Source organism: Hyperoodon ampullatus, assembly GCF_949752795.1.
Source record: "Hyperoodon ampullatus genome assembly, chromosome: 6".
Taxonomy (NCBI): Eukaryota; Metazoa; Chordata; class Mammalia; order Artiodactyla; family Ziphiidae; genus Hyperoodon; species Hyperoodon ampullatus.
This window is the reverse complement of record NC_136919.1, coordinates 39,039,129-39,066,576: the sequence shown is the minus strand read 5'-3', so window position 1 is coordinate 39,066,576 and position 27,448 is coordinate 39,039,129. Positions and strand designations below refer to the sequence as shown.

Genomic DNA, 27,448 nt, shown 5'->3' with positions numbered 1-27,448 from the left:
TTTAAACTACATCTGTAGGCTACTACTTCAATACAAAAAATAAACAAAAGGCGCTGAAGAGCCCATATTTCCCTCTCTTATTCTGAAGTTTACTCCAATTAAGCAATCTATGAAATTACCATGCTATGATGTTATTTAGTTTCTGCTTAAAACAAGTTAAAATGGTGGAGGCTTATGCCTACATAAAGGAGGTGAACTACTCAGCTCTTGATTTTTCTATTCATGCTTCAGTACATAAAGTGGTGTTTAAAAACTTCATCTATTTTGGAAAAAATGATTTAAAACCACCACACAAGTTAACACACTTGCAGTTAAAACTATTCCAGAAGCCTACTTATTTGAGTCGCTAATATTTTCTGCAGTGTTTAACTGATAGCTAAATTTAGTGAACACAAAATAGCTTGGCATGTTATTCTGAAGTAAAGCAAGAAGGTGGCTTTATGCACTGAAAATATAAATAGGAGGCTTCCATTTGCTAATAATTCTAAACAAGCAGTACATTTAAATTTAGTGTTTGCTAACAAAGGATCTAAAACAGTTCACTACAAAACAACCCTGTAGATGTCCCTTTTATTAAAAAAATCCAACTGCCAAATCTCATTACAGGGCCCATAATATTTTTAAAAAATACCAATTACCAAGTTACCTAGACTTTGCAAGATTAATCATTCAATTTCAGCAAATGAGAAACATGAAATGTGCAAAAGGTCCCAAGTTAACAAGCTAAGGGTGACGAGTGCTTTCAAACCTAAATATCACAGTGAGTTGTAAAGCCTCAGAAAGATAGAATAAGACTGATTTTACTCCAATTTTGAAAATTCTGAACTGTTCATCTTACCAAGATCTTCAAATACCTATTTTCTTCCAAAGTCGGTAAGTTAGAAAGTCTTCCGAAATAGTCAGTTTTCCATTTCTCTAGTCTTATTAGGCACACTATTTTGCAATTTAAAAATATATATCTTACACACATCTTATACTTTCTTGCTTGTTTCAGTGTTTACAGTATTGTTAAACATACTAATATACATTGTTAAAAATGATCTTATAAATAATCTATTTAAACTTTCTTTGGCTACATGTACCATTCTTTTTTTTTTTTCATACAAGTGTCTTATTCAGAAAGTGCTTCCTGTGAGAACTGCTTCCAATGAATGCATTAAACTTGCAAAATCTAGCTTCCCACAATATGTAGTTTTCTACCCTGTACTAGACGTCCCATATTTACAAAATATGTTAAACTTTACAAGAAATCCAATACCATATAAAAAAAGTGCAATTCTCTCTCACCCCATATTCTGGGGCAATGACATTCTTCATAAATTTCTACAGAATAGCAGCCTATGATAAGCAAATAAGGTGCTTAGCTTACGCCCAAGGATCTACTTTTTAAGTACGCTGGGCAGTACTTTTGTACAGTGGAAAGAGTCAGTGTTCTGGCTACTGGCGGAGCGGCGCTCCCGTCAAGTTTGCGAGCTCGATGAGAGCGAGGGCTCCGTGCAGGCGCTCCCGCTGCTCCTGCAGACGCCGCTGGGCACCGCTCTTCTCATCGTCCTCCTCGTCAGACTGAAGGTACTCCAGAGGGTCCTGCTGCTCCTGATCTGCCTTCTGAACCAGCTTTCCTTTCAAGGTGGGAGTACGCTGCTCTCGTGTTTCCCAGTACCTATATGAAATGCATCCGTATTACTTATACAGTATATATAACATTCTCAAATGTTCACTTTTCTTTAAAGAAAAAAAAAGGGGAGGTCTTTCCTACAGTATTATTTTGTGTTTCAGTTTATAAAGTTATAAAGGGATTTCACATACATTACATGTTTTTCCATAACAGAGGAAAAAATTCAAGTTCAAGAAGTTGAAGGACTTGCTCAGAATAACAAAATCAACAAGTGGCAGTTCTGGGTCTTATACTCAACTCTCTAGTCACGTGTTTTTGTCATTAAACTATAGCTGCCTTAAAGATCATATGCGAAATGGACTAGAATAAAATATAGAAACAGTAAAATAATCATTAGAAACCCATTTATTCTATCCACAGAGGAATGATGGCTGCTGACAGAGTTAACTATGAGAAAGTTTAAACCCACAAAATAGGACAAATGGATTAATATGTGTAACACATAGAGCTTACTCAAAAATTTAAGAGCACTATCATTTTCTATTACGTAGCCAACTGATAATTCACAAGAGAAAATACAAATGTTCCACCTTTTTTGATAACCAAAGAAAGGCATATTTAAATGACAGTACCATTACCTACAAAAATGTCCATTCAAAGACTTGTATATTCATGTTCATAGCAGCTTTATTTGTAATAGCCAAAAACAACATAAAGGCCCATCAAGAGGTGAATTAATAAATAAATGGAGGTGCATCCATATAACAGATTACTGCACAGCAATGAAAAGGAATGAAATGATACACTCAACAACATGATGACTCTCAAAATAATTATGCTGGTTGAAAGAAAGCCAGACGAAGAAGTGCATACTATATGACTCCATTTGTATAAAACTCTAGAAAATGTGAACTAACTATAGTGACAGAAAACAGATCAGTCAGTGTCCTTTGGGGTGGAGGAGGGCAGGGAGATGCAGGGACAACGGATTACAAAGAGACATGAGGAAGCCTGTGAAAGTGATGGGTAAGTTCACTATCTTGATTTTGGTGATGGTTTCACAGGTGTCTACATATGTCAAAACGCACCAGATTATACACTTTAAATATGTACAATTTATTGTGTGCCAATTATACCTCAATAAAGCTGTTTTTAAAATTACATACCAAAAAAAATACAATTACCAGATTTCAGGAAATCCAGACTACTCAAACTAGAAAAGTTTTGGAAATACTCAGAAGTATAAAAAGACAAATGCAAACAGTTCAGTATGACTTGAAGGACAACTAAAAAAGGAAAATAGCAAAATAGCAAAATACCTTAGCAAGGTCAGCAAGGACTGGGTAATGAAGGGCTTTGAATGCTATAATAAAGGACTTAGACTTAATATTGAGCATCATATTAGCATTTTAGAAAGACTCCTCTGGCAGCAGCATGGAGAATGGATTGAGAAGACTGAAGTGGCTGAATCTGATAATTGTTAAGGAAGTAGAATCCATAGGTTGGTCACTGAGTAGATGGGAGAAAAAGAAGATAAACACAAGGATGACTAATAAGTTTCTGGCTTGGGCAAAATTAGATATAATGGGGCAGTGGGGGCCAGGCAGGAGGAAGAGGGAGGAAGGAAGTGATGCAGTACTCGGGACAAACATATTCCCTGCCCTTGTGGAGCTTACGATCCAGCAGGGAAGATAGCCACTGAACAAGTAAATGTGTGAAGGAGGTTTTGAGAGGGAAAATACAATGTGTTTTAAAAGCATCTATTAAGTGGATTTAACCTTGTTTGTTTTGGGGGTTAGTGGGCAGGTTAGGGAAGAACTTCCTGAAGTGGTGTTTAACCTGAGTAAGAAATGAAGAACGAGCAGAGTGGCTAAATGAAGAGGGAAGTGAGCACAAAGGCCTGGAAACAACAGCAATAGTGCTGTTGAGAGACAAGGAGCCCGGGTGGCTGGAGACAGCTGTGTTGCTAGAGGGAGGCAGAGCCACAGCAACACAATTAGGGATTCTAGACTTTATCCTCAGTACAGAGGAAGCCAGTGAAGCTGGGGAGCGGCAGTCAGCTGCTGCTGGTGTGTATGTGATAGATGACTCCTTAAATCAAAATATCCTTAGAGAAATGTTTTTATACTGGTCCCCTTGTTGCCATTAGAAAAAATTAAACTGGGTGCTTTTTGGAATTTTACTTTAGAATAACATCTAGTCTCTATCCCTCTAATAATCAACACGTAGCTAAAACCAATATAAAGAAAATGAAGAGGGACTGCATTAATGACAAATGAAATAGAATACATAAAAAACATTCTTTTCAAATGGGGTAAACTCTTGCTTTTAAAATAAATTGTGGTCTGAGCACTCAGACTAATTAATATCATATAGTAGTTTTCTATCACACAGATCCAAATAAAACTCCTAACAATTCTGTGGTTTCAGGAAACAAAGTGCCATTTCAAGTTATTTTATAAAATGTGTAAAAAAGCAACTTATTTAAACTGAAAGAACTGTCAAAGTCCCCAACTTCAACCCCCACACTGGGCAGTGTTCTGCAGTAGACTCCAGAGAGAGCCTTACTTTGCCAACCACTCGGCGGCAGCCTGGTTGTCCACAGCCTGGGGCTTACTGAGAGCATCTGTGGGCTCCTCTCGCTTCAGCCTGGCATAAGGGTGCTTCGGACAGTGGCGGTTTGCATGGGTGAATCTGCTTAGGCAGCCTTCAAAACACAGAAGGAAACAGTTATCAGAATCTGGACATCCAGCGGACATGGAAAATGTTCAGTTTCTCTGGTATCCGAGAAAAATAAATTAAGATGATGAAATTTATCATTCTATAACTTGAAGAGAAAAAAAAAATAACCCTAAGCTGATATTATCAATGCCACTGAGAGGAATGTGAAGACGGTTCTTTCACCTTGGTCATCACAATGTAAATGCATTCAACCCCACTGGAAAGTGATTTATTAGCACAAGTCATAAAAATGTTCAAAATCTCTGACCCAGGAATTTTATTCTTGGACTCTATCATAAAAAAACATACCAAAGGTAAACAAAAGTTTAAGTAGGAAAACATGCCCCTCATGTTTGTTGGTAACAAGCAAATTTTAAAAACAAATTAAATATTTAATAACTAACATTGAGGCAATCGTTCATATGCTAATGCATATATCGAAAAAAAAAATGGTACTGATGAACCTAGTTGCAGGGCAGGAATAAAGATGTAGACATAAAGAATGGACTTGAGGACACGGGATGGGAGGGGAAAGCTGGGACGAAGTGAGAGTAGCATCAACATATGTACACTACCGAATGTAAAATAGTTAGCTAGTGGGAAGCAGCAGCATTGCACAGGGAGATCAGCTCAGTGCTTTGCGATGACCTAGAGGGGTGGGATAGGGAGGGTGGGAGGCAGGCTCAAGAGGGAGGGGATATGGGGCCATATGTTTACATATGGCTGATTCACTTTGGTGTACAACAGAAACTAACACAGTATTGTGAAGCAATTATACTCCAGTAAAGATCTATTTAAAAAAAAGAAAACCATGGAGCAACAGAACAAAACTGTACTGGATTTCAAATATAACTGTGTAAAAATGTACATAAGAAAAACAGCTTAAGAAACTATGAAATTACCAACAGTAGCAGTGTTGAGCTGGTAAAATCCACCCCACCCCCGCTCCTCCTGTACTGAAAATTTCGACAATAATGTGCTTCTTTCAGTTTAACAGTTAAAAAGTTTAAAACCAAAGTAAAAGCCTACTCTAAAGGCTGTATTTACTTGTATAGATTTTTCTACAGCATACAACTGGATATAGCATTTTTAATTGCCCTTTAAGATTTTCACCTAAAAAGAATATTTAAAAATCAGTCATTTCCTGGAAATCGAGCATGAATCACAATTAACAAGGAAGAAAACTTATGAGGTTTGATTAAATCTTTATCAAAAATCTCACTTCCCCAAAATTCAAGCAAAAGATATTCTAACTTTTAACTCCCAACTAGCTATTCCATAAACTTAACTCCTAACACCATACCATTTTCTGAACAAACAAAAGGTTTTTCTCCGGTGTGAAGACGCTGATGGGTTTTGAGCTGTCCACTTTGAACGAAGGCTTTTCCACAGTCTGGATAGTCACACAGATAGGGTCTCTCACCTAAGTAGACAGATGGTATATATTATTTCTGAGACAATAAGGTGAGAAGGGGAAGGGGCAGGGAGAGAGAATCAACCTTTATATAAGTTACGACTGCAAACAACAATAAAACATGTTACAGCCTCTGCAGAGCTGCAAGTGGAAGTGCTAAGGGCACACTTAGATGATATGAAGCATCTATCCACTTGGAAGCCCAATATTTTCTTTAGGCGTTGAGCTTTTAGGTACCCAGGTTCAAATCCTTAAAGTTATCATCTTCAACTTATTCCACATTTTCACCCCACAATCCAAATCGCTAGCTCTTGCTGATTCTTTAACATGTCTGCCACTCCTGCCTTCCCACTGCCACCTCCCCTGGTCAGACTGGTAGCCCCTCCCACCTAGAATGAACCCTGGCAGGCCTCTAGTCTCTGACCTGCACAGCACTTCCAGAATAGCTGCCATGCAACTACCCTCTAAAATTACCCCAAACCCTACTATACTCCTTGAACAACTGAAAATTATCTGCTGACTTTTAAATGGTCCTCTAATACCTGCACTATAGCTACTAGGTTAGGGAGTGGGGTTTATCTTTACTTCCCTCTTGGAGATTCATTCCAGCCATGAGGCAGTTCCCCATCTTCTACTCCTTGAAATCCTTATCTTTTCTGCCCATTCAAATCTTCCCAATCCTGTAGTCTCAGTAAAACTCCTCCCTACCCCCCAACCCCCACCTCCAAATATTAAGCTACATATCCCTTCACTAACTCAGTGTCCTATGTTGTTTATGTATCATGGTACCCTCCTTATACAAAGATGCGTAACACCTTGTACTCCATTTCAATTCCTATATACAACACAGTGCTAGGCTAAAGAAGGTACTCAAAAAGGTTGTTTTTCAATCATAATTAAACTTATTATTCCTTGAATAAACATTCTTTGGTTAACAATTATATACTGGTTCTTCCCATATGACTCAAAGAACAGTAATGAGTCTTCCCTAAATTTCTCATTATTTAGAAATGTACTAAACGAATGTGACAGTTGGACACAAGTTAATAAACATAGGATAAAGTAAGACAAAAGCTTTTTACAGAGCATATACTATTAGAGCTTAACTACAGCATGGAGATCTTTGGCTCAGTTCCCTGGCATACAGTGCAGTAAGCCTGGAAGTACTGGGTGACACACAATGGGTTAGTGGTAGATCGGACTGGGACTCAGGCACCTTCTTATTATGCCACATGGTCTTGAATCTTGGCAACTGATTTCACACTAGTAACATGTACTCTACAGCTGTGTACCAGTTATTTGGGGTTATTTCAGACTAAGTAGATTGAAAAAATACAAAAATTCTCAAAATCAGATATTCATTCAGTAATAGTTTTACTGAATAATCTAAAGTCAAAACATCTTGGCCACTTAGTTTATAATGATTCAAAATTAAAATTTTACCCTTTTTCAGGGATTTAGCTAAGAAAACTGTATTCTAGCATACCATTAAAATATATCTTTTTGGGCTTCCCTGGTGGCGCAGTGGTTGAGAGTCCGCCTGCCGATGCAGGGGACACGGGTTCGTGCCCCAGTCCGGGAGGATCCCACATGCCGCGGAGCGGCTAGGCCCGTGAGCCATGACCGCTGAGCCTGCACGTCCGGAGCCTGTGCTCCGCAACGGAAGAGGCCACAACGGTGAGAGGCCCGCGTACGGCAAAAAAAAAAATATATATATATATATATATATATATATATATCTTTTCAAAAACAGAAAGAAAAAAGAAACAGGTTATGACCATAAACATAGTGGAACAAACAGGGGACTAAGGGTTAAAAGCCCAAGTTCTAGACCCATACTGACCAACAGAAATAGAATGAGAACCACTTATGGTAGCCACATTAACAAAGTAAAAAGAAACAGGTGAAATTAATTGATAATATACTTCATTTAACCCAATATATCTAAAATTCTATCATTTCAATTTGTAATCATTATCAAAAATTATTAAAGATATCATTTACTCTCTTTTTTTCATACTAAGTGTATTTTAAACATCCTGCTCATCTCAATTTAGACTAGCCACATTTCAAGTGCTCAACAGCCACATGTGCTACTATACTGGCCAGTGTAGTTCTAGACTTAAGGGTATGAGAAGCTGTAAGTCAGTGGTAATTGGGTGTTTTTGTGCCTCAGTTTCCTCATCTGTAAATTATTTGATATCATTATTAGAACCATATGGCTCCTTCTGGGTGGGACCAACTGTATCTATGGAAAGAACAAGGCCCTCTTTATATTATCTTTTTGCTCTCTATATGGTATTTTTTTTTTTTTTTTTTTTTTTTTTTGCAGTACGCGGGCCTCTCACTGTTGTAGCCTCTCCCGTTGCGGAGCACAGGCTCCGGACGCACAGGCTCAGCGGCCATGGCTCACGGGCCCAGCCGCTCTGCGGCATGTAGGATCTTCCCAGACCCGCGTCCCCTGCATCGGCAGGCGGACTCTCAACCACTGCGCCACCAGGGAAGCCCTCTATATGGTATTTTTATGGTATTTTAAATGCAAGTATAACTTCTCTACACAAAAAAAGATGTATGATAGTCTTGGGATAGCTACCTACAATACACTTAATTCTGAAAAATTATACTTCACCTTAGATTTAATAGTTAGGTCAAATACCCTGAGGACTCTAGAAATTCTATTAAAAATTCGACTATAACTGATACAGGATTTGGCTTACAAATCAGTTTTAACAATTATACAGACAACTTAAGGGCATATCAAGTAAAATTCAGGTGCATAGAAGGATAGAATCAAATTTAGTAATAACATTTCTGTGTCAACTACATTAATTACCATGATAACTTTGGAAATCACACGGTATCAATGCTCAGAAAACTATCCCTCCCCACCAAAAGAGAAGCTGACTACACAGTGCCTGTTTTTAAAACTTTACAATAAGGAAATGTAAGGTAACTAAAAATTAATTTATAGGCCCAAACATCAAATCAGCTTTCAGTTAAGTATCACTTTTGGCATTCTCTAAAATTTGCTCAACTTACCTGTATGAGTCCGTTTGTGAGCCTGGAGCGATTTCTCCCGTGGAAACACCCTATTACAGATGTTACAACGTATTCTGCTGGACGAATGCTCTCCTTCATTTATTAAATCCCGTACAGTATCTGCTCTGGGTCTACCACGTCGGATTCCATCCTGTTAACAATGTGCATAAACATTAAAATAATTTCTTGGACTCCACTCATTAAAACAAAATATCATAATACAGGCATACCTTACTTATTACACTTCACTTATTTTTTCAATTTTTGAATTTTATTTATTTTTTTATACAGCAGGTCCTTATTAGTCATCAATTTTATACACATCAGTGTATACATGTTAATCCCAATCGCCCAATTCATCACACCACAAACCCACACCCCCCACCACTTTCCCCCATTGGTGTTCATACATTTGTTCTCTACATCTGTGTCTCAATTTCTGTGCTGCAAACCGGTTCATATGTACCATTTTTCTAGGTTCCATATATAGGCATTAATATATAATATTTGTTTTTCTCTTTCTGACTTACTTCACTCTGTATGACAGTCTCTAGATCCATCCACATCTCTACAAATGACCCAATTTCGTTCCTTTTTATGGCTGAGTTATATTCCATTGTATATATGTACCACATCTTCTTTATCCATTCGTTTGTCAATGGGCATTTAGGTTGCTTCCATGACCTGGCTATTGTAAACAGTGCTGCAATGAACACTGGCATGCAAGTGTCTTTTTGAGTTATGTTTTTCTCTGGGTATATGCCCAGTAGTGGGATTGCTGGATCATATGGTAATTCTATTTTTAGTTTTTTAAGGAACCTCCATACTGTTCTCCATAGTGGCTGTATCAATTTACATTCCCACCAACAGTGCAAGAGGGTTCCCTTTTCTCCACACCCTCGCCAGCATTTGTTTGTAGATTTTCTGATGATGCCCATTCTAACTGGTGTGAGGTGATACCTCATTGTAGTTTTGATTTGCATTTCTCTAATAATTAGTGATGTTGTGCAGCTTTTCATGTGCTTCATGGCCATCTGTATGTCTTCTTTGGAGAAAGATCTATTTAGGTCCTCTGCCCATTTTCGGATTGGGTTGTTTGTTTTTTAATATTGAGCTGCATGAGCTGTTTATATATTTTGGAGATTAATCCTTTGTCCGTTGATACGTTCGCAAATATTTTCTCCCATTCTGAGGGTTGTCTTTTCATCTTGTTTATGGTTTCCTTTGCTGTGCAAAAGCTTTGAAGTTTCATTAGGTCCCATTTGTTTATTTATTTATTTTTTTATTTCCATTACTCTAGGAGGTGGATCAAAAAAGATCTTGCTGTGGTTTATGTCAAAGAGTGTTCTTCCTATGTTTTTCTCTAAGAGTTTTATAGTGTCCGGTCTTATATTTAGGTCTCAAATCCATTTTGAGTTTATTTTTGTGTATGGTGTTAGGGAGTTTTCTAATTTCATTCTTTTAAATATAGCTGTCCAGTTTTCCCAGCACCACTTATTGAAGAGACTGTCTTTTCTCCATTGTATATTCTTGCTTCCTTTGTCATATATTAGTTGATCATAGGTGCGTGGGTTTACCTCTGGGCTTTCTATCTTGTTCCACTGATCTGTGTTTCTGGTTTTGTGCCAGTACCATATTGTCTTGATTACTGTAGCTTTCTACTATAGTCTGAAGTCAGGGAGTCTGATTCCTCCAGCTCCGTTATTTTCCCTCAAGACTGCTTTGGCTATTTAGGGTCTTTTGTGTCTCCATACAAATTTTAAGATTTTTTGCTCTACTTCCAAAAAACATGTCATTGGTAATTTGATAGGGATTGCATTGAATCTGTACATTCCTTTGGGTAGTATAGTCATTTTCACAATATTGATTCTTCCAATCCAAGAACATGGTATATCTCTCCATCTCTTGGTATCATCTTTAATTTCTTTCATCAGTGCCTTATAGTTTTCTGCATAGAGGTCTTTTGTCTCCCTAGGTAGGTCTATTCCTAGGTATTTTATTCTTTTTATTGCAGTGGTAAATGGGAGTGTTTCCTTAATTTCTCTTTCAGATTTTTCCTCATTAGTGTATAGGAATGCAAGAGATTTCAGTGCATTAATTTTGTATCCTGCAACTTTGCCAAATTCATTGATTAGCTCTAGTAGTTTTCTGGTGGCATCTTTAGGATTCTCTATGTATAGTATCATGTCATCGGCAAACAGTGACAGTTTTACTTCTTTTCCGATTTGTTTTCCTTTTCTTTTTCTTCTCTGATTTCCGTGGCTAGGAATTCCAAAACTATGTTGAATAATAGTGGTGAGAGTGGACATCCTTGTCTTCTTCCTGATCTTAGAAGAAATGCTTTCAGTTTTTCACCATTTAGAATGATGTTGGCTGTGGGTTTGTCATATATGGCCTTTATTATGTTGAGGTAGGTTCCCTCTATGCCCACTTTCTGGAGAGTTTTTACCATAAATGGGGCTCGAATTTTGTCAAAAGCTTTTTCTGGATCTATTGAGATGGTCATATGATTTTTCTTCTTCAATTTGTTAATATGGTGTATAACATTGATTGATTTACTTATATTGAAGAATCCTTGCATCCCTGGGATAAATTCCACTTGATCATGGTGTATGATCCTTTTAATGTGTTGTTGGATTCTGTTTGCTAGTATTTTGTTGAGGATTTTTGCATCTATGTTCATCAGTGATATTGGTCTGCAATTTTCTTTTTTTGTAGTATCTTTGTCTGGTTTTGGTATCAGGGTGATGGTGGCCTCATAGAATGAGTTTGGATGTGTTCCTCCCTCTGCTATATTTTGGAAGAGTTTGAGAAGGATAGGTGTTAGCTCTTCTCTAAATGTTTGATAGAATTCACCTGTGAAGCCATCTGGTCCTGGACTTTTGTTTGTTGGAAGATTTTTCATCACAGTTTCAATTTCATTACTTGTGATTGGTATATTCATATTTTCTATTTCTTCCAGGTTCAGTCTTGGAAGGTTATACCTTTCTAAGAATCTGTCCATTTCTCCCAGGGTGTCCATTTTATTGGCATAGAGTTGCTTGTAGTAGTCTCTTAGGATGCTTTTTATTTTGGCAGTGTCTGTTGTAACTTCTCCTTTTTCATTTCTAATTTTATTGACTTGAGTCCTCTCCTTCTTTTTCTTGATGAGTCTGGCTAATGGTTTATCAATTTTGTTTATCTTCTCAAAGTACCAGCTTTTAGTTTTATTGATCTTTGCTATTGTTTTCTTTGTTTCTATTTCATTTATTTCTGTTCTGATCTTTATGATTTCTTTCCTTCTGCTAACTTTGGGTTTTGTTTGTTCTTCTTTCTCTAGTTCCTTTAGGTGCAAGGTTAGATTGTTTATTTGAGATTTTTCTTGTTTCTTGAGGTAGGCTTGTATAGCTATAAACTTCCCTCTTAGAACTGCTTTTGCTGCATCCCATAGGTGTTGGATCATCGTGTTTTCATTGTCATTTGTCTCTAGGTATTTTTTGATTTCCTCTTTGGTTTCTTCAGTGATCTCTTGGTTATTTAGTAACATATTGTTTAGCCTCCATATGTTTGTGTTTTTTACGTTTTTTTCCCTGTAATTCATTTCTAATCTCATAGCGCTCTGGTCAGAAAAGATGCTTGATATGATTTCATTTTTCTTAAATTTACTGTGGCTTGATTTGTGACCCAAGATGTGATCTATCCTGTAGAATGTTCCATGTGCACTTGAGAAGAAAGTGTAATCTGCTGTTTTTGGATGGAATGTCCTATAAATAGCAGTTAAATCTATTGGGTCTATTGTGTCATTTAAAGCATGTGTTTCCTTATTAATTTTCTGTCTGGATGATCTGTCCATTGGTGTAAATGAGGTGTTAAAGTCCCCCACTATTATTGTGTTACTGTCGATTTCGTATTTTAGAGCTGTTAGCAGTTGCCTTATGTATTGAGGTGCTCCTATGTTGGGTGGATATATATATATAATCATTATATCTTCTTCTTGGATTGATCCCTTGATCATTATGTAGTGTCCTTCCTTGTCTCTTGTAACATTCTTTATTTTAAAGTCTATTTTATCTGATATGAGTATTGCTACTCCAGCTTTCTTCTGATTTCCATTCGCATGGAATATCTTTTTCCATCCCCTCACTTTCAGTCTGTATGTGTCCCTATGGAGCATTTAATCCATTCACGTTTAAGGTAATTATCGATATGTATGCCTCTGTGACCATTTTCTTAATTGTTTTGGTTTGTTTTTGTAGGTCCTTTTCTTCTCTTGTGCTTCCCACTTAGAGAAGTTCCTTTAGCATTTGTTGTAGAGCTGGTTTGGTGGTGCTGAATTCTCTTAGATTTTGCTTGCCTGTAAACCTTGTGATTTTTCCATCGAATCTGAATGAGACCCTTGCCAGGTAGAGGAATCTTGGTTGTAGGTTCTTCCCTTTCATCACTTTAAGTATATCATGCCACTTCCTTCTGGCTTGTAGAATTTCTGCTGAGAAATCAGCTGTTAAACTTATGGGAGTTCCCTTGTATGTTATTTGTTGTTTTCCCCTTGCTGCTTTTAATAATTTTTCTTTGTCTTTAATTTTTGACAGTTTGATTACTACGTGTCTCGGCATGTTTCTCCTTGGGTTTATCCTGTATGGGACTCACTGCGCTTCCTGGACTTGGGTGGCTATTTCCTTTCCCATTTTAGGGAAATTTTCGACTATAACCTCTTCAAATATTTTCACTGGTCCTTTCTCTCTCTCTTCTCCTTCTGGGACCCCTATAATGCTAATGTTGCTGTGTTTAATGTTGTCCCAGAGGTCACTTAGGCTGTCTTCATTTCTTTTCATTCTTTTTTCTTTATTCTGTTCCACAGCAGTGAATTACACCATTCTGTCTTCCAGGTCACTTATCCTTTCTTCTGCCTCAGTTATTCTGCTATTCATTCCTTTTAGTGTAGTTTTCATTTCAGTTATTGTATTGTTCATCTCTGTTTGTTTGTTCTTTAATTCTTCTAGGTCTTTGTTAAACAGTTTTTGCATCTCCTCAATCTTTGCCTCCATTCTTTTTCCCGTATCATCTTCACTATCATTATTCTGAATTCTTTTCCTGGAAGGTTGCCTATCTCAACTTCATTTAGTTGGGGTTTTATCTTGTTCCTTTATCTGGTACATAGCCCTCTGCCTTTTCATCTTATCTATCTTTCTGTGAATGTGGTTTTTGTTTCACAGGCTGCAGGATTGTAGTTCTTCTTGCTTCTGCTGTCTGCCCTCTGGTGGATGAGCCTATCTAAGAGGCTTGTGCAAGTTCCCTGATGGGAGGACTGGTGTTGGGTAGAGCTGACTCTTGCCCAGATAATCAAGTTCTCACTTCTTTCTGCTAGTGTTGGAGGGTCTCCTGCAGAGGCGGCGGGTGGCTGTAGCTCACTGTGGGGACAAGGACACTGGCAGCAGAAGTTCTGGGAAGTACTCCTTGGCATGAGCCCTCCCAGAGTCTCTATTACGCTTCACTTTATTGCATTTTGCAAATACTGCATTTTTTACAAATTGAAGGTTTGTGGCAACCCTGTGTTGTCAGATAGTGATTAGCATTTTTTAGAAATATTTTTTAGAAAAATTTTTTAAAAGTGTATTTTAATTGAGGTAATTTTTAGACATAATGCTATTGCACACTTAAGAGACTACAGTATAGTGTAAACATAACTTTTTATTCACTGGGAAACAAAAGCTTGTGTGACTAGCAGTCTGGGACTGAACCCTCAATATCTCAAAGGTATAACTGTAAATAATTTTTTGAAACCTTTCTTGAGTGACATCAGTGAAATGGCAGAGTAGGTAGTTCCAAGTGCCCACCCCTCCAAAGATCACTAAGAAGTCGAGCAAAAACTGTTCAGAATCAGCTTTGTCACATCTCCAGAAAATGATGAGAAATTTACAGCAACTCAGAGAACAATGAATCAAGAAACAAGCAACGTAACACAGTAGGGAAGCTTTGCAGCAATTTTTACAACCCTTGCCCCACCCCTTCACTCAGTGGTCTTTGAAGATTACTGCCTTCATTCTTAGTGTAGGAATCTAGTCCCTGGTTCAAGAAAGAAGAGAGAAGACTTTACTCTGAAAGAATTTTGTTTGTCTGTTTTGCCCAGCCTGGGGGCTACCTGAAGGTCTGACACAAGATGCTTGTCTTTGTTTTGCTAACTTAGAACTCTCTCTGGGCAGAAAAGTGGCTACACAGAGGGCATCTCTCAAAAACCTTGTAAGGCCAATAACAACTTGCTGCCACCTGGGGGAAAAGATTTCAACTAAGGCACACAGACACACCAAAAGCCTGGGAGGAAAAGTTGGGGAGAGAATTTCCTCGGGAAATTAGGGCACTGTAAAGTGCCCACATATCCTAAAGACAGGAATTTAGGAAGCCACACACTTGCCTGCCCAGCGCAGGAAGCATACTCAGAAAAGACCTGAAGAGAACATAAGTTTTCACCTCTGGCTGATCTTTAGGCTCAGCACAAGCAAGAAATGAAGGCTAAGACAGACTTGTAAACAGTCTGGCTAAGTAGAGCAGGAGAGCTACAGCACAGACCATTCTGCAAAGTTAGAAGGGTTTTTTCCCCCCCTTTCTTTTCTTTTCTGTTTTTGTTTCTTGAGGGTTTTTCTTTTGGCATTCAAGATCTCTCTCAAAATATGAGCTAACTAAAGCTAAAGAAACAGACTTTAAAGAACAAACACAATAAAGAATAGAGTTTACAAAAACAGTTTAGAAAAGTCACCAAGCAACTACAAACCACAGCACACAACTAAAACAAACTCTGAGGAGAAAGGAGAATCTGATTTCCAGAGTTACTACTTTATAATATTCAAAACACCCAGTTTTCAACAAAATATTACAAAGAATGCAAAGAAACAAAAATATTAACTCCCATACATAGGAGTTAATTTCTCCTATGAGGAAGCAGACATTGGAATTACTAGACAAAGATGTTAAACTGTCTTAAATATGCTGAAAGGGGTAATGGAAACCATGGACAAAGAACAAAAGAAAACCAGGAGAACACTGTTTCAACAAACTGAGAATGTCAAAAAAGAATCAAATTATTATTATTTTTTTTTTCTTGCAGTACACGGGCTTCTCACTTTTGTGGCCTCTCCCGTTGCGGAGCACAGGCTCCGGACGCGCAGGCTCAGCGGCCATGGCTCACGGGCCCAGCTGCTCCACGGCATGTGGGATCTTCCCAGACCAGGGCACGAATCCGTGTCCCCTGCATCAGCAGGCGGACTCTCATCCAATGCGCCACCAGGGAAGCCCACAAATTATTATTATTATTATTTTTTTTTTTTTGCGTTACGCGGGCCTCTCACTGTTGTGTCCTCTCCCATTGCGGAGCACTGGCTCCGGACACGCAGGCTCAGCGGCCAGGGCTTACGGGCCTAGCCGCTCCGTGGCATGTGGGATCTTCCCGGACCGGGGCACGAACCCATGTCCCCTGCATCGGCAGGCGGGCTCTCAACCACTGCGCCACGAGGGAAGCCCCACAAATTATTTTTAAAAATAGAAATTCTGAAACTAAAAAATACAAAAACCGAAATGAAAAAAATTCACTACAGAGTCTTAATGGCAGATTTGAACGGTCAGGAGGAAAGTAACAGCAAATTTAAAGATAGGTCAACTGAAATTATCCTGTCTGAGGAACAGAAAGAGAAAAGAATGAACAGGGCCTATGATACCAGCAGGACATCAAGTGTCTTATGGGTCCATTTGGGCTGCTAAAACAAAATACTACAGACTGGGTAACTTATAAACAACCAAAGTTTATTTCTCACAGTTCTAGCAGTTGTAAAGTCCAAGATGAAGGTTCTGGCATGGTCAGGTTAGGGACTACTTCCTGGATCATAGCCAGTGCCTTCTTGCTGTGTCCTCACATGGCAAAAGGGGCAAGAGAGCTCTCCAGGGCCTCTTTCATAAAGGCACTAATTCTATTCATGAGGGCTCCACCCCCATGACCTAAGCACCTCCCAAAGACCTCCTAACACCACCATCTTCGGGGGTCAGGATCTCAACACACGAATTCTGGGGGACACCACAGCATCAAGCAAGCATACCCCCACACACATAATTGGAGATCCATAAGGCAAGAGAGACTAGGGCAGAAAGAATATTTGAAGAAATAATGGCATAAACACAAAGAGAGATATACATGGAGATATAATCAAACTATCAAAAGACAAAGACAAAGAGAGACTCTTGAAAGCAGCAAGAAAGAAGCAGTTTATCACACATACCAGTCCTCAGTAGGATTAACAGCTGATTTCTCAGGAGAAACTATGCAAATCAGTGGGATGACATGTTTAAAGTGCTGAAAGGAAAAAAAAATCAAACAATAATCTTATATTCAACAGAACTATCACTCAAAAATGAAGAAATTAAGCATTCCCAGACAAACAAAAGCTAAGAGACTTCATTGCTAGACCTTTCCTACAATAAATCTAAAGGGAGTTAGTTCTTCAGGCAGAAATGAAAAGACACTAGACAATAACTCAAAGCCATACAAAGAAATAAACGACACCAGGTAACTACATAAGCCAGAAGTATTGCACTTTGGGCTTATAACTCTTCTTTTCTTTCCTATATAAAAGACAAATGCCAAGTGTATTAAAAAATAATAAGTCTTTGTTAATGGGAACACAATATAAGATGTAATTATGACAACAATAACAAAAAGGGAGGGACAGAAATATATGGGAGCAGAACTTTTGTATACTATTGGTGCTAAGGTGATATTAATTCAAAAAAAAAAACAGAAAAGGAAACAAGAAAGAAAAGAAAATGGTTCATTACAAAAAAATCAAACCCAAAAGAAGGCGGTAATCGAAGAATTGATAAACAAAATAGGTATAACACAATAGAACACAAATAAAATGGGAGAAGTTCTTCCTTGTAAGTAATCACTTTAAATGTAAATAGATTAAATTCTGCAAACAAAAGGCAGAGATTGGCAGAATGGATTTTTTTTTTTTAATGAACCAACTATATGCTATCTACAAGAAACTCACTTTAGAGCCAAAAACATAAATAGGTTTAAAAGTGAAAGGATGGAAAAAGAGATAACAATTATAAACACATGCACACCTAACAACAGAGCTCCCAATATGTATGAAGCTAAAATTGGCAGAACTGAAAATAAAGACACAGCTCAAAAATAGCTGGAGACTTTCACTTTCAATTAATGGATAGGACAACTAGACAGGTCAACAAAGATATAGAAGACTTGAACAACACTATAAACCAACTACACCTAACAGAATATGAAGAACATTCCACACAAAAACAGCAAAATATCCATTTTTTTCAAGTGCACGTGGAATGTTTCCCAAGATAGACCATATGTTGGGCCCAAAGCAAGAATCAATAAATTTTAAAAGATTGAAATCATCCAAAGCATCTTCTTTGACATACTTGGAATGAAACTATAAATCAATAACAGAAAGAAAACTGGAAAATTCACAAATATATGGAAATTAAACAATACTCTTAAACAGCCAATGGGTCAAAGAAATCACACAGGAAATTAGAAAATACTTTGACATGAATGAAAATAAAAGCACTACATATCAAAATTCATGGGATACATTTCTAGGACTGGAAGGCTTAATATAAGATACCACTGCTACCCAAAGTGATATACAGACTTAGTGCAATCCCTATTAAAATCCCAAAGACCTTTTTTGCAGAAATGGAAAAAGCAATCCTCTACTCATGGAATTGCAAGAGGCTCCAAGTAGACAAAACAATATTTTAAAAGAACAAAGCATGACTCACACTTCCCTATTACAAAATTTACTGCAAAGCAATGGCAATTAAGACAGTGCAGTACTGGCATAAGGAAAGACATAGGCCAATGAAACAAAATGAGAATCAAGACATTAACCCTTATCCTATGGCCAACTGATTTTCAACAAGGGTGCCAGGAACATGCAATGAGGAAAGAATAGCTCTTCAACAAATAGCTCTGAGATAACTGGAATTCTACATGCAAAAGAATGAAGTTGTACCTCACACAATATATAAAAAATTAACTCAAAATGCATCATACACCAAAATGTCAGAGCTGAAACTTTAAAACTCTTAAAAGAAAACAGGGATAAATATTCATGACCTTGGATTTGACAATGGATTCTTAGATGTGGCACCAAAAGCCTAAGCAACAAAAGAATAGATAAACTGGACTTAAAATTTAATAAAACATTTGTGTCAAAGGACATTATCAAGAAAGTGAAAAGACAACCTACAGAATGGGATACAATACTTGCAAATCATATGTCTGATAAGGTTTTAGTATCCAGAATATATAAAGAACCTTTACAACACAACAACAAAAACTCAAATAAAATATGGGTAAAGGACTTGAATAGACATATCTCCAAAGTAGTTGTATGTATGGGCAGCAAGCCCATGGAAAGATGCTCAACATCATTAGTCATTAGGGAAATGCAAATCAAAACTATAATTGAGGTCAATTATATCTCAGTAAAGCCTGAAGGGAAAAAAAATTAAACACACACACACACACACACACACACACTCACAGTGAGATACGACTTCACACCAACTCAGTTATACTCAAAAAAAAAAAAAAAAACCAGGAAAAAAGTAGAAATAGGTGTTTTTTTGTCAAGAATGTGCAGAAACTAGAAACTTCATATATTGCCGGTAGGAATGTAAAGTTTTAGCCACTGTGGAAAAGTTTGACAGTGTGATGCAATGTCATATACATATGTATATATACATATACAATGGACTGTTATTCAGCCATAGAAATGATACATGCTACAAGGTGGATGAACCTCAAAAACAGTATAGTAAGTAACAGAAGTCAGACACAAAAGGCCACATATGATTCCATGTAATAAAGTGTCCAAAATAGGTAAAACCACAGACAGAAAACAGATTGGTGTTTTCCAGAGACTGCCTATAGAGGGGAAAAGGGAGTGACTACTTAATGAATACAGGACTTTCTTTTGGGGCGATGAAAATATTTTGGAACTTGATATAGGTGGTGGTTTCACAACATTGTGAATTACTAAATATCAGTGAATTATACTTCAAAATGGTTAATTTTATGCTATGTGAATTTCTGCTCAATTTTTAAAAAAAAACTAACGAGCTCTGAACATACTATGGACTTTAGTTAATAATGTACCAATTTGGTTCGTTAATTGTAACAAATATATCATATTAATGCAAGATGTCAGCAATAGGGGAAACTGGATATGTGGTTGATGGGAACTCCCTGTAATGTCTTAACATTTCTACGTATGTAAAACTAATCTAAAATAAGCATATCCTTGAAGAAAAAAACTTTCTTTCCATGTAAGTTAAATTTTTACACATATAAGTTAAATGAAAAAAAAAAGAAAAATTAAAAAAAACCTACATCCAAACTGAAGATGTTTTTACTGCTCTCAATATAAAAACCTAAAGCCTTCCCAAAGCTTAAAAACATCAGCCTGGAACCTTGATAATAAGCCACAGCAAAATTCCCTTCAATCACTTTTCACCTTGAAAGAAAAGCTCAATCTCAACATGGATGAGTTATCTTATAGGATAAGTCATGTCTAAAAAATTCTTAGATATTAAAACCTATTTCTGCAACAGCCAAGAGGTGGAAGCAACCTAAATGTCCCCTGACAGATGAATGGATAGAAAAAATGTGATATATACAATGAAAAATTATTCAGCCTTAAAAAATAAGGCAATTCTGCCATATGCTACAACATAGATGAGTATTAAGGGCATTATCCTAAGTGAAATAAGGCAGTCACAAAAAGACAAATACTACATGATTCCACTTACATGCGTTATCTAAAATGGTCAAACTTAGAAACAGAAAGCAGAATAGTGGTTGCCAGGGGCCACAGAGAGGAAGAAAGGGGGAGCTCGAGATGGGTACAGTTTTGGTTTCGTAAGATGAAAAAGTTCTGGAGTTCTATTACAACAATGTTCATATAGTTAATACTTCAAAATGGTTAAGATGGTAAATTTTACGTTATGTGTTTTCTGCCACAAAAGTATAAAAAGAAAAAAAATGTGAGGGGACATCCCCAGTGGTCCTGTGGTAAAGAATCTGCCTTCCAATGCAGAGCACGCAGGTTTGATCCCTGGTCAGGGAACTAAGATCCCACATGCTGGGGGGCAACTAAGCTGGCGCCACAACTATTGAGCTCGCATGCCTCAACTAGAGAGCCTGCGTACCTCAAACTACAGAGCCCACATGACCTGGAGCCCGCACACCACAACTAGAGAGAGAAAAACCTGCAAGACACAACTAGAGAGAAGCCCGAGCACCGAAACGAAGAGACCACATGCCTTAACGAAAAAAGATCCCACACGCCTCAACAAAGATCCCATGTGCCACAACTAAGACCCGATGCAGCCAAAATAATAATGATAATAAGTGAAAAGAATGTGAGAAAGCACTGTGGCAGATTATAATATTGTTAAAATATTCACTGCTCTTTCCGCACTGTGGGCCCCAATGAGGCCAACTTGGCCATATGACTTTGCTTTGACCAATAAAATGTGAATAGAAATCACATGTGTGACTTCTGAGCAAAAGCTCTAAAAGCCATCACAAGGTTCTACCATCTCTCTTTCCTCTCTGCCTTGAGACTCGCATGTCCCAGGTAGGGGATGTTCCTCCTGGGTCCCAGAATGAACAGGATGAAGAGCACACCTGCTGTTAACCCTCACAGGATACATAACACGAGCTTTGTTTAGGTTGAGATTGAGATTTTGAGGTTCATTCTGTAGCATGGTTTAGCCTAAGCTAACTGACTTAGGCACATTGTTAATAAATATTTGTTAATGGGATAAAGATCTCATCAATTCTCCACAATAATTGTATAAATTGTTGCTGGTTATGATCATATCATGAATAATTGTTTTAAATAGTTTTAAAAATGCAAAACAAACACAGCATCTATGATCCATAAAAATAGCAGATGATTTGTTCTGTTAAGAAAGAAATGGAACATGAAATAAGATTAATTAAAAACCTTAGTAATACAACTCCTCTGCCATGAAAGGATCATTTCCCTAATTTTTTTTTATACATTTAATGTATAGTATTGCAAAGTATAGGGTCAGTAATTCTCAACAAGTCTTTGTTAATTAATTAATTAATTTTTTATTTTTGGCTGTGTTGGGTCTTCGTTTCTGTGCGAGGGCTTTCTCTAGTTGTGGCAAGCGGGGGCCACTCTTCATCGCGATGCGCGGGCCTCTCACTATCGCGGCCTCTCTTGTTGCCGAGCACAGGCTCCAGAAGCTCAGGCTCAGTAGCTGTGGCTCACGGGCCTAGTTGCTCCGCAGCACGTGGGATCCTCCCAGACCAGGGCTCGAACCCGTGTCCCCTGCATTAGCAGGCAGACTTTCAACCACTGTGCCACCAGGGAAGCCCCCTAATATTTTTTAAATACATAAAAACATATTGTTGACTCTATTACAATTTGAAATCACTGATTTAGTATCAAATACTATCTAGTATCAAAATTTTAAGATTATCCATTACTATTTTCTCTGTTTCTGGTTAAAAAAAAATTTTAACAAGCATGTTTAATAGTGGGGGAAGATTTTTTTTTTTAAAGTTAACTATTTGGCTGCCTCCCAGTAACTCTAAGATCTTGTTTCATCTAGAACAAGAAAATGCAAATCATACTTGCATTTTCCAAGTGAGAAATAAAGAGCTGAAAAATGCAACATAATACAACATCCCAGCCATATACAGGTAAGACTTCACTAAGTGCATTCTTTCAACTAAGAAAATTAAACAAGGCAAGTAATCATCTAATACCCTAAATAAATGAATAAATAGCATATTTTAACCATATATACAAAAATAGGCAGTGTCACTTAAAGAGGACCTTTTTCATTTTAGCCTTAGCAATAAGAAAACCATGTATCTATGTACATTTTGACAATAATAGAGTTAACTCATCAGCCACTAAGTGTACCTGTAGCTTAAGAGAGAAATCTTGTCAAGACTGTTTGATGATTTGCAAAAAAAAAAAAAAAAAAAAAGTAAAGTTAAAAAAGAAACTCTTAGACATCCTATTGCTATTATATGGCAACTGCTGCAAAATAAGCTACTAGAAAGAAAAATGAATAAATCGCCAAAAATGTTTGCATACTTCAGCAGGTTTAATTTTTAAAACAATCTCCGTACCTCCAGAAGATAGTGATTTTGAAAGTGTTTTCTAAAATATTTCATGGTAAATATTTTGTTTTCAATGTCAATAACTTTAAAGTTATTTAATAAAATTGGAGTTATTTCTCAAGCCACTTAGAATAATGTACACATTTACCTAAGCTTTAGAAAAAGTTATGTTCAAACTTTATATTCATGTGATTACTAAAAAAACTAAAAGTCCTCAACACATTTTTGTACAAAGTAAAATTCAAATAAATTATACAGATACAACATGGAAGGAAAAGAAAAACAGTTCTCAGAGGGAGGCATGTGTACCTTCTCACTTTCATGAGAAAATGTAAATAGATCTTATTTCCCTTTTCGAATTCAGATTTAGATCCGAATTTCCTATGGCTCGCATATCTGCTTCCTAACTCTATCCCTCACCTTGACCTATCTGGACCACTTTCTAAGTCTTAATTTGCATCTATCTGTTGTACTGTGTGTATTCTCATGATGCATCTCAATCAAGATATAGGTAGTTATGAATAGTGTGTATTACTTCATAAGTCTACTTGCATCTTCTTTTTTTTGGGGGGGGCCATGCTGCCTGGCGGAATGTTGTTGCCTGATCAGGGATCAAACCTATGCCCCCTACACTGGAAGCGCAGAGTCCTAACCACTGGACCACCACCAGGGAATTCCCTACTTGCATCTTCTTAATACTAAAAATAAATAAATAAACCCCTAAAGTCAACACACACATGATAAACACAGAAGCAATATCAGGTACAGATTAAGAGTAAGGGCTCTAAAAATTTCCAATCAGTTCTGCCACTTATATGATGTTAACTTAATCTTGGGGACTTCTCTAATTCATCCTTTTTCATCAGGTAAACAAGGTAAATTAATTAAAGAATTCAAAACAATCAACACAAAGTCTGGTGGTTTGCTCTGCAAGGCAATAAATAACAAATGGTGGCTACCATGTTCACGTTAACATGTTAACATGACGTTATGTTTAAACATGGTGGTTATCAAAAACTTCTGTGTACTAATCAGCTGTTTGTAAGGTCATGTGCAGCCTAGATGTTTAAAGTGATTGGTGATAGAAAGGGGAAACAGGATAGGCAGCTGGCGGGTCCTGAAGGGTAAGTGGTATCTGAGGATGTGCAGAGAAGCCAAACTACACGGGTCCCAAAGTGGAGAAGTAACCTCATGAATGCAGTCTGAGTAAAGGGCACAAAATATGGAAGCTTGGAATATCATTTGGCAGATGAAAATTAGACCTTCTCCCTTCCTTCCCAGAATTCTACAACCTGGGAAGAGACAGTGCTAATATATAACTATATCCCAATAGTGCTAAACAATCTTGTGATGAGGGGCCAAAATAAGTTGGTAGAAGATGGACGTTCTCCTCATAGGCGGAGAGGCAGTGTTGGGCAGAAACAAACAAGAAAGCAAGCAAAAGCTGACACCAGGTGTGTAGGACTCAGATGTTAACATCTCCCATGGGAAAGGTGGCATCAAAAGACAGTAAATGAACACAAAAGTTGTTCTCAAACCCACAGCTGTTATTGCCTCTAACCCACATACTGAGAGAAGGGGGTAGAAGTTGGTGCCATGTTATTGGCACCAACTATATTACAAACTTGTCTTCCCAAAAAGTGAGCAGACTCAGCCAGCATGATTCACCTACGATGTATATGGAGATAAAAGAACTACGAGTACTTTAGAGAAGCAAAACAAAGTAAAGGAGGCTGGAACTCCCAACCTTTAGTCTAGAATGTACTGATCACAAATCAAACTAGGTAACTTCCTTAAATGAAAGTGTATTCCAGAAGCCACAAAATACGGAGGCTTGAGGCTCCCCCTCAAGTTGCAGAAACTAAATGAATGAATTTTTGGAGCTGTATTTGGATTGCTTCATTGATAAAAGGACACGTTAAAATCAATTTGTTTACTAATTTATGAAACAGTTATGGTATGAAAGATGGTGAGGAGACAAAAAAGTGAAATATACAACAGCCTTTTCACTTTTAAATGTTTTTCATAACTTGTGTTATGTTTTACTTCTGAAAAGAGGTAGACAAAGTGGAAATAAAATTCAAACCTACGCATTAAGAATGTTTTCTAAAAGGTTTATGTGAAGATAAAACTGTTTTAGCCCCCCCCCACAAAAGTATAGATTTCACTTATCTATTATAACATTAATCTTCTTGGATAATCCAAAATTAGATTCAGTTATAATTAAGAATAAAATAATAGATGCAAAATCTTCTATAAGTAACTTGTGCATATATGTCTTTATGTTGCTCAACCATATAACCTACTACATATATATTTTTTTAAGTACTAAACATGTAAATATGTTAACACGGAAAAATATCTAGGATACCCAGCCATCTTACTAAGGGCTACCTAGAGACAGCACACAGTGATAGTTCACTTCACAAACTCAGCACTAATCTAAATATTTCTACTGCTTCTTCTTTCAAATTTTTACTGAAGTGCAGCTTCAAGAGTTGAAGTGTGTCAAGGCATATAGCTGTATAAATTTATAGTTCTTTAATAACAATGCCATTAGTAACAAAGTGTATCAATTTCCTCAGGGCTCAACACAGTGTTTCAACATCTTTGCTACTGCGTGTAAAATGATGATAAAACCTGTTTCAATTTTTATAGTATTTGCCAATATAGACGTACTTATCAACAAGGTGATTTACTTGTTTTATCTTTAGCAAACTGCTTATCTTATATAGCCACTTAACAAATAGAATCTGAATATTAACCTTATATTAGCACCATTCATTACACAAATACTTAACTGAGCACATTTATTCAGCATTTACAGAGTATAAGGTATTAAAGTCAAATAAGTCTACCAGAGAGAAATTGTCCCGGAGCTCCTGGAGCTTACAGTCTATAGAGGTAAGTATATGTCAGCAGAGAGGCACCTCCAACACATGCTTCAGGACTAGGAGCCACAAAAACTCAACTACAGTACCAGCGTTCCCGCTACCTAGCTGTGTACCTTGGGGAGCTCCCTTCACCAATGCCTCTAAGCCTCAATTGCCTGATCCGTAAACTGTAGGTTTGAATTCTTTCCAGCTCTAATACAGTCTGAGACTCCAAGCAATTCGAGGTTGGTGACAACAAGCGTCCCATTCCACTCCTTGAGCTCTCAGAACCTAGCAAAGTTGTACGCTGGATGCGTGAAAGACAGCGAGGGCTCAACTCCCGCTGGGGAAGATTCCCCTAAGTCCCTTCTTGTTCTTCGGCTATCTCTACAGGGCATCTTTAGCAGGGTCGGGGTATCTCCGGTGAGGCAGAAACTGCGCAACCCCTCCCCCCGCACCCAGAGGAACAGTTCAAGGCCTGCGGCCCTTCCCGCCCTCTCCCGCCAGAAAAGACTCAGCGGTGGGCCGAACGACTGGCAGACCGGGTTGACCATCCCCCTCCGTGACAACAAGGCCACGCTCCCGCCTACTGCACCTGCTGGCCTGTGGCCTCCGGTCTGCTGGGCTTCCCCACCCACCGGGAGGTGTCACGTGACCGAAACCTAGCCCCGCCCCCGGGGGCAGTTTTTTGCCGCGCGGCAGTGACGTCAGCGTCCTGTCACCCGCCAACGCCACCGCCCCTGCCAGAGCGACCTCGCGTTTTAAACTCGGCCCCGCCCCGCCCGCCGCGTCTGCGGGCGCTGCCGGCTCCCGGGCCGCGCCGTTAACTAGCCCCGACTGCCCCAAGCCCCGCCCGCGCCGCTTACCTTGAGGTGGCCGCTGTCCGGGCTGCTCGCTTCCTCCTCGTCCTCACCCCCTGAGGCAGCGGCGGCCGAGGCGGTGGGCGGGGGCGCGCCCCGGCCCCGAAGCCCTGGGTGCTCTGCGGCGGCGGCGGGCAAGGCAGCCGAGGCGGCGCCCCCGGCGGCTCCGGGGCTGAGCGTCACGTTGTGCGCGTTCTCGCCCCAGCGCCACGGGTACACCATGAAGTCACTGAAGCCGGGGCTGGTGGGAATAAGCGGTGGCGGCGGCTCCGGCTCCCCTCCGCCGCTGCATGTGGGCTTGATCGGGGTCGTCCTGATGACCGACACCAGCACCCGCTTCGGGGAGTCCTGGCAGAAGATGACGGGCGGCGGCTGCGGCGGGTTGTCAGCCATGGGCGCCTCCACACCCCGGATCATTGCCCGGCCCCGATCCGCAGCTCCGGCGGCCGTGGGCCGCACTCCCTGAGCCCGGGTCTGGCCCTTTGCTCCGCTCGCCCGCGCTGCTCCGAGTCGCCGGCTCTCAGTCCCGCTGGCTCATGGCAGGCGGACGTTTCCTAGAACCCTCCTGCGCGGCGGCCAGCGAAGGAGCAGAGCCGCTCGGCCTGCAGCAGGCTGCCAGGGCCGGACCCCAACCCTGGGTCAAGCCCGCCCTCCACTCTTTGTACTCCCCAACGCAGGCTGCAGCGGCGGGAAGCAGCGGGCGCCTTGCCTTGCGATGACAGGAAAGCAGGACGCGCGGCGCCGAGCCCCCGAAAA

At 38.9% G+C, this 27,448-nt stretch overlaps 1 protein-coding gene across 1 annotated transcript; it reads right to left on the bottom strand.

Moving 5' to 3' along the window:
• Window positions 1-1,437: 1,437 nt before the first annotated feature.
• On the bottom strand, window positions 1,438-27,109 carry ZNF367 (zinc finger protein 367; the record flags this gene model as incomplete). The annotated part of the gene is made up of 5 exons (XM_079705755.1): window positions 1,438-1,660; window positions 4,184-4,322; window positions 5,640-5,759; window positions 8,790-8,940; window positions 26,699-27,109. 5 exons carry the CDS (start codon window positions 27,107-27,109, stop codon window positions 1,438-1,440), a joined length of 1,044 nt encoding a protein of 347 aa, XP_079561881.1.
• Window positions 27,110-27,448: the final 339 nt, after the last annotated feature.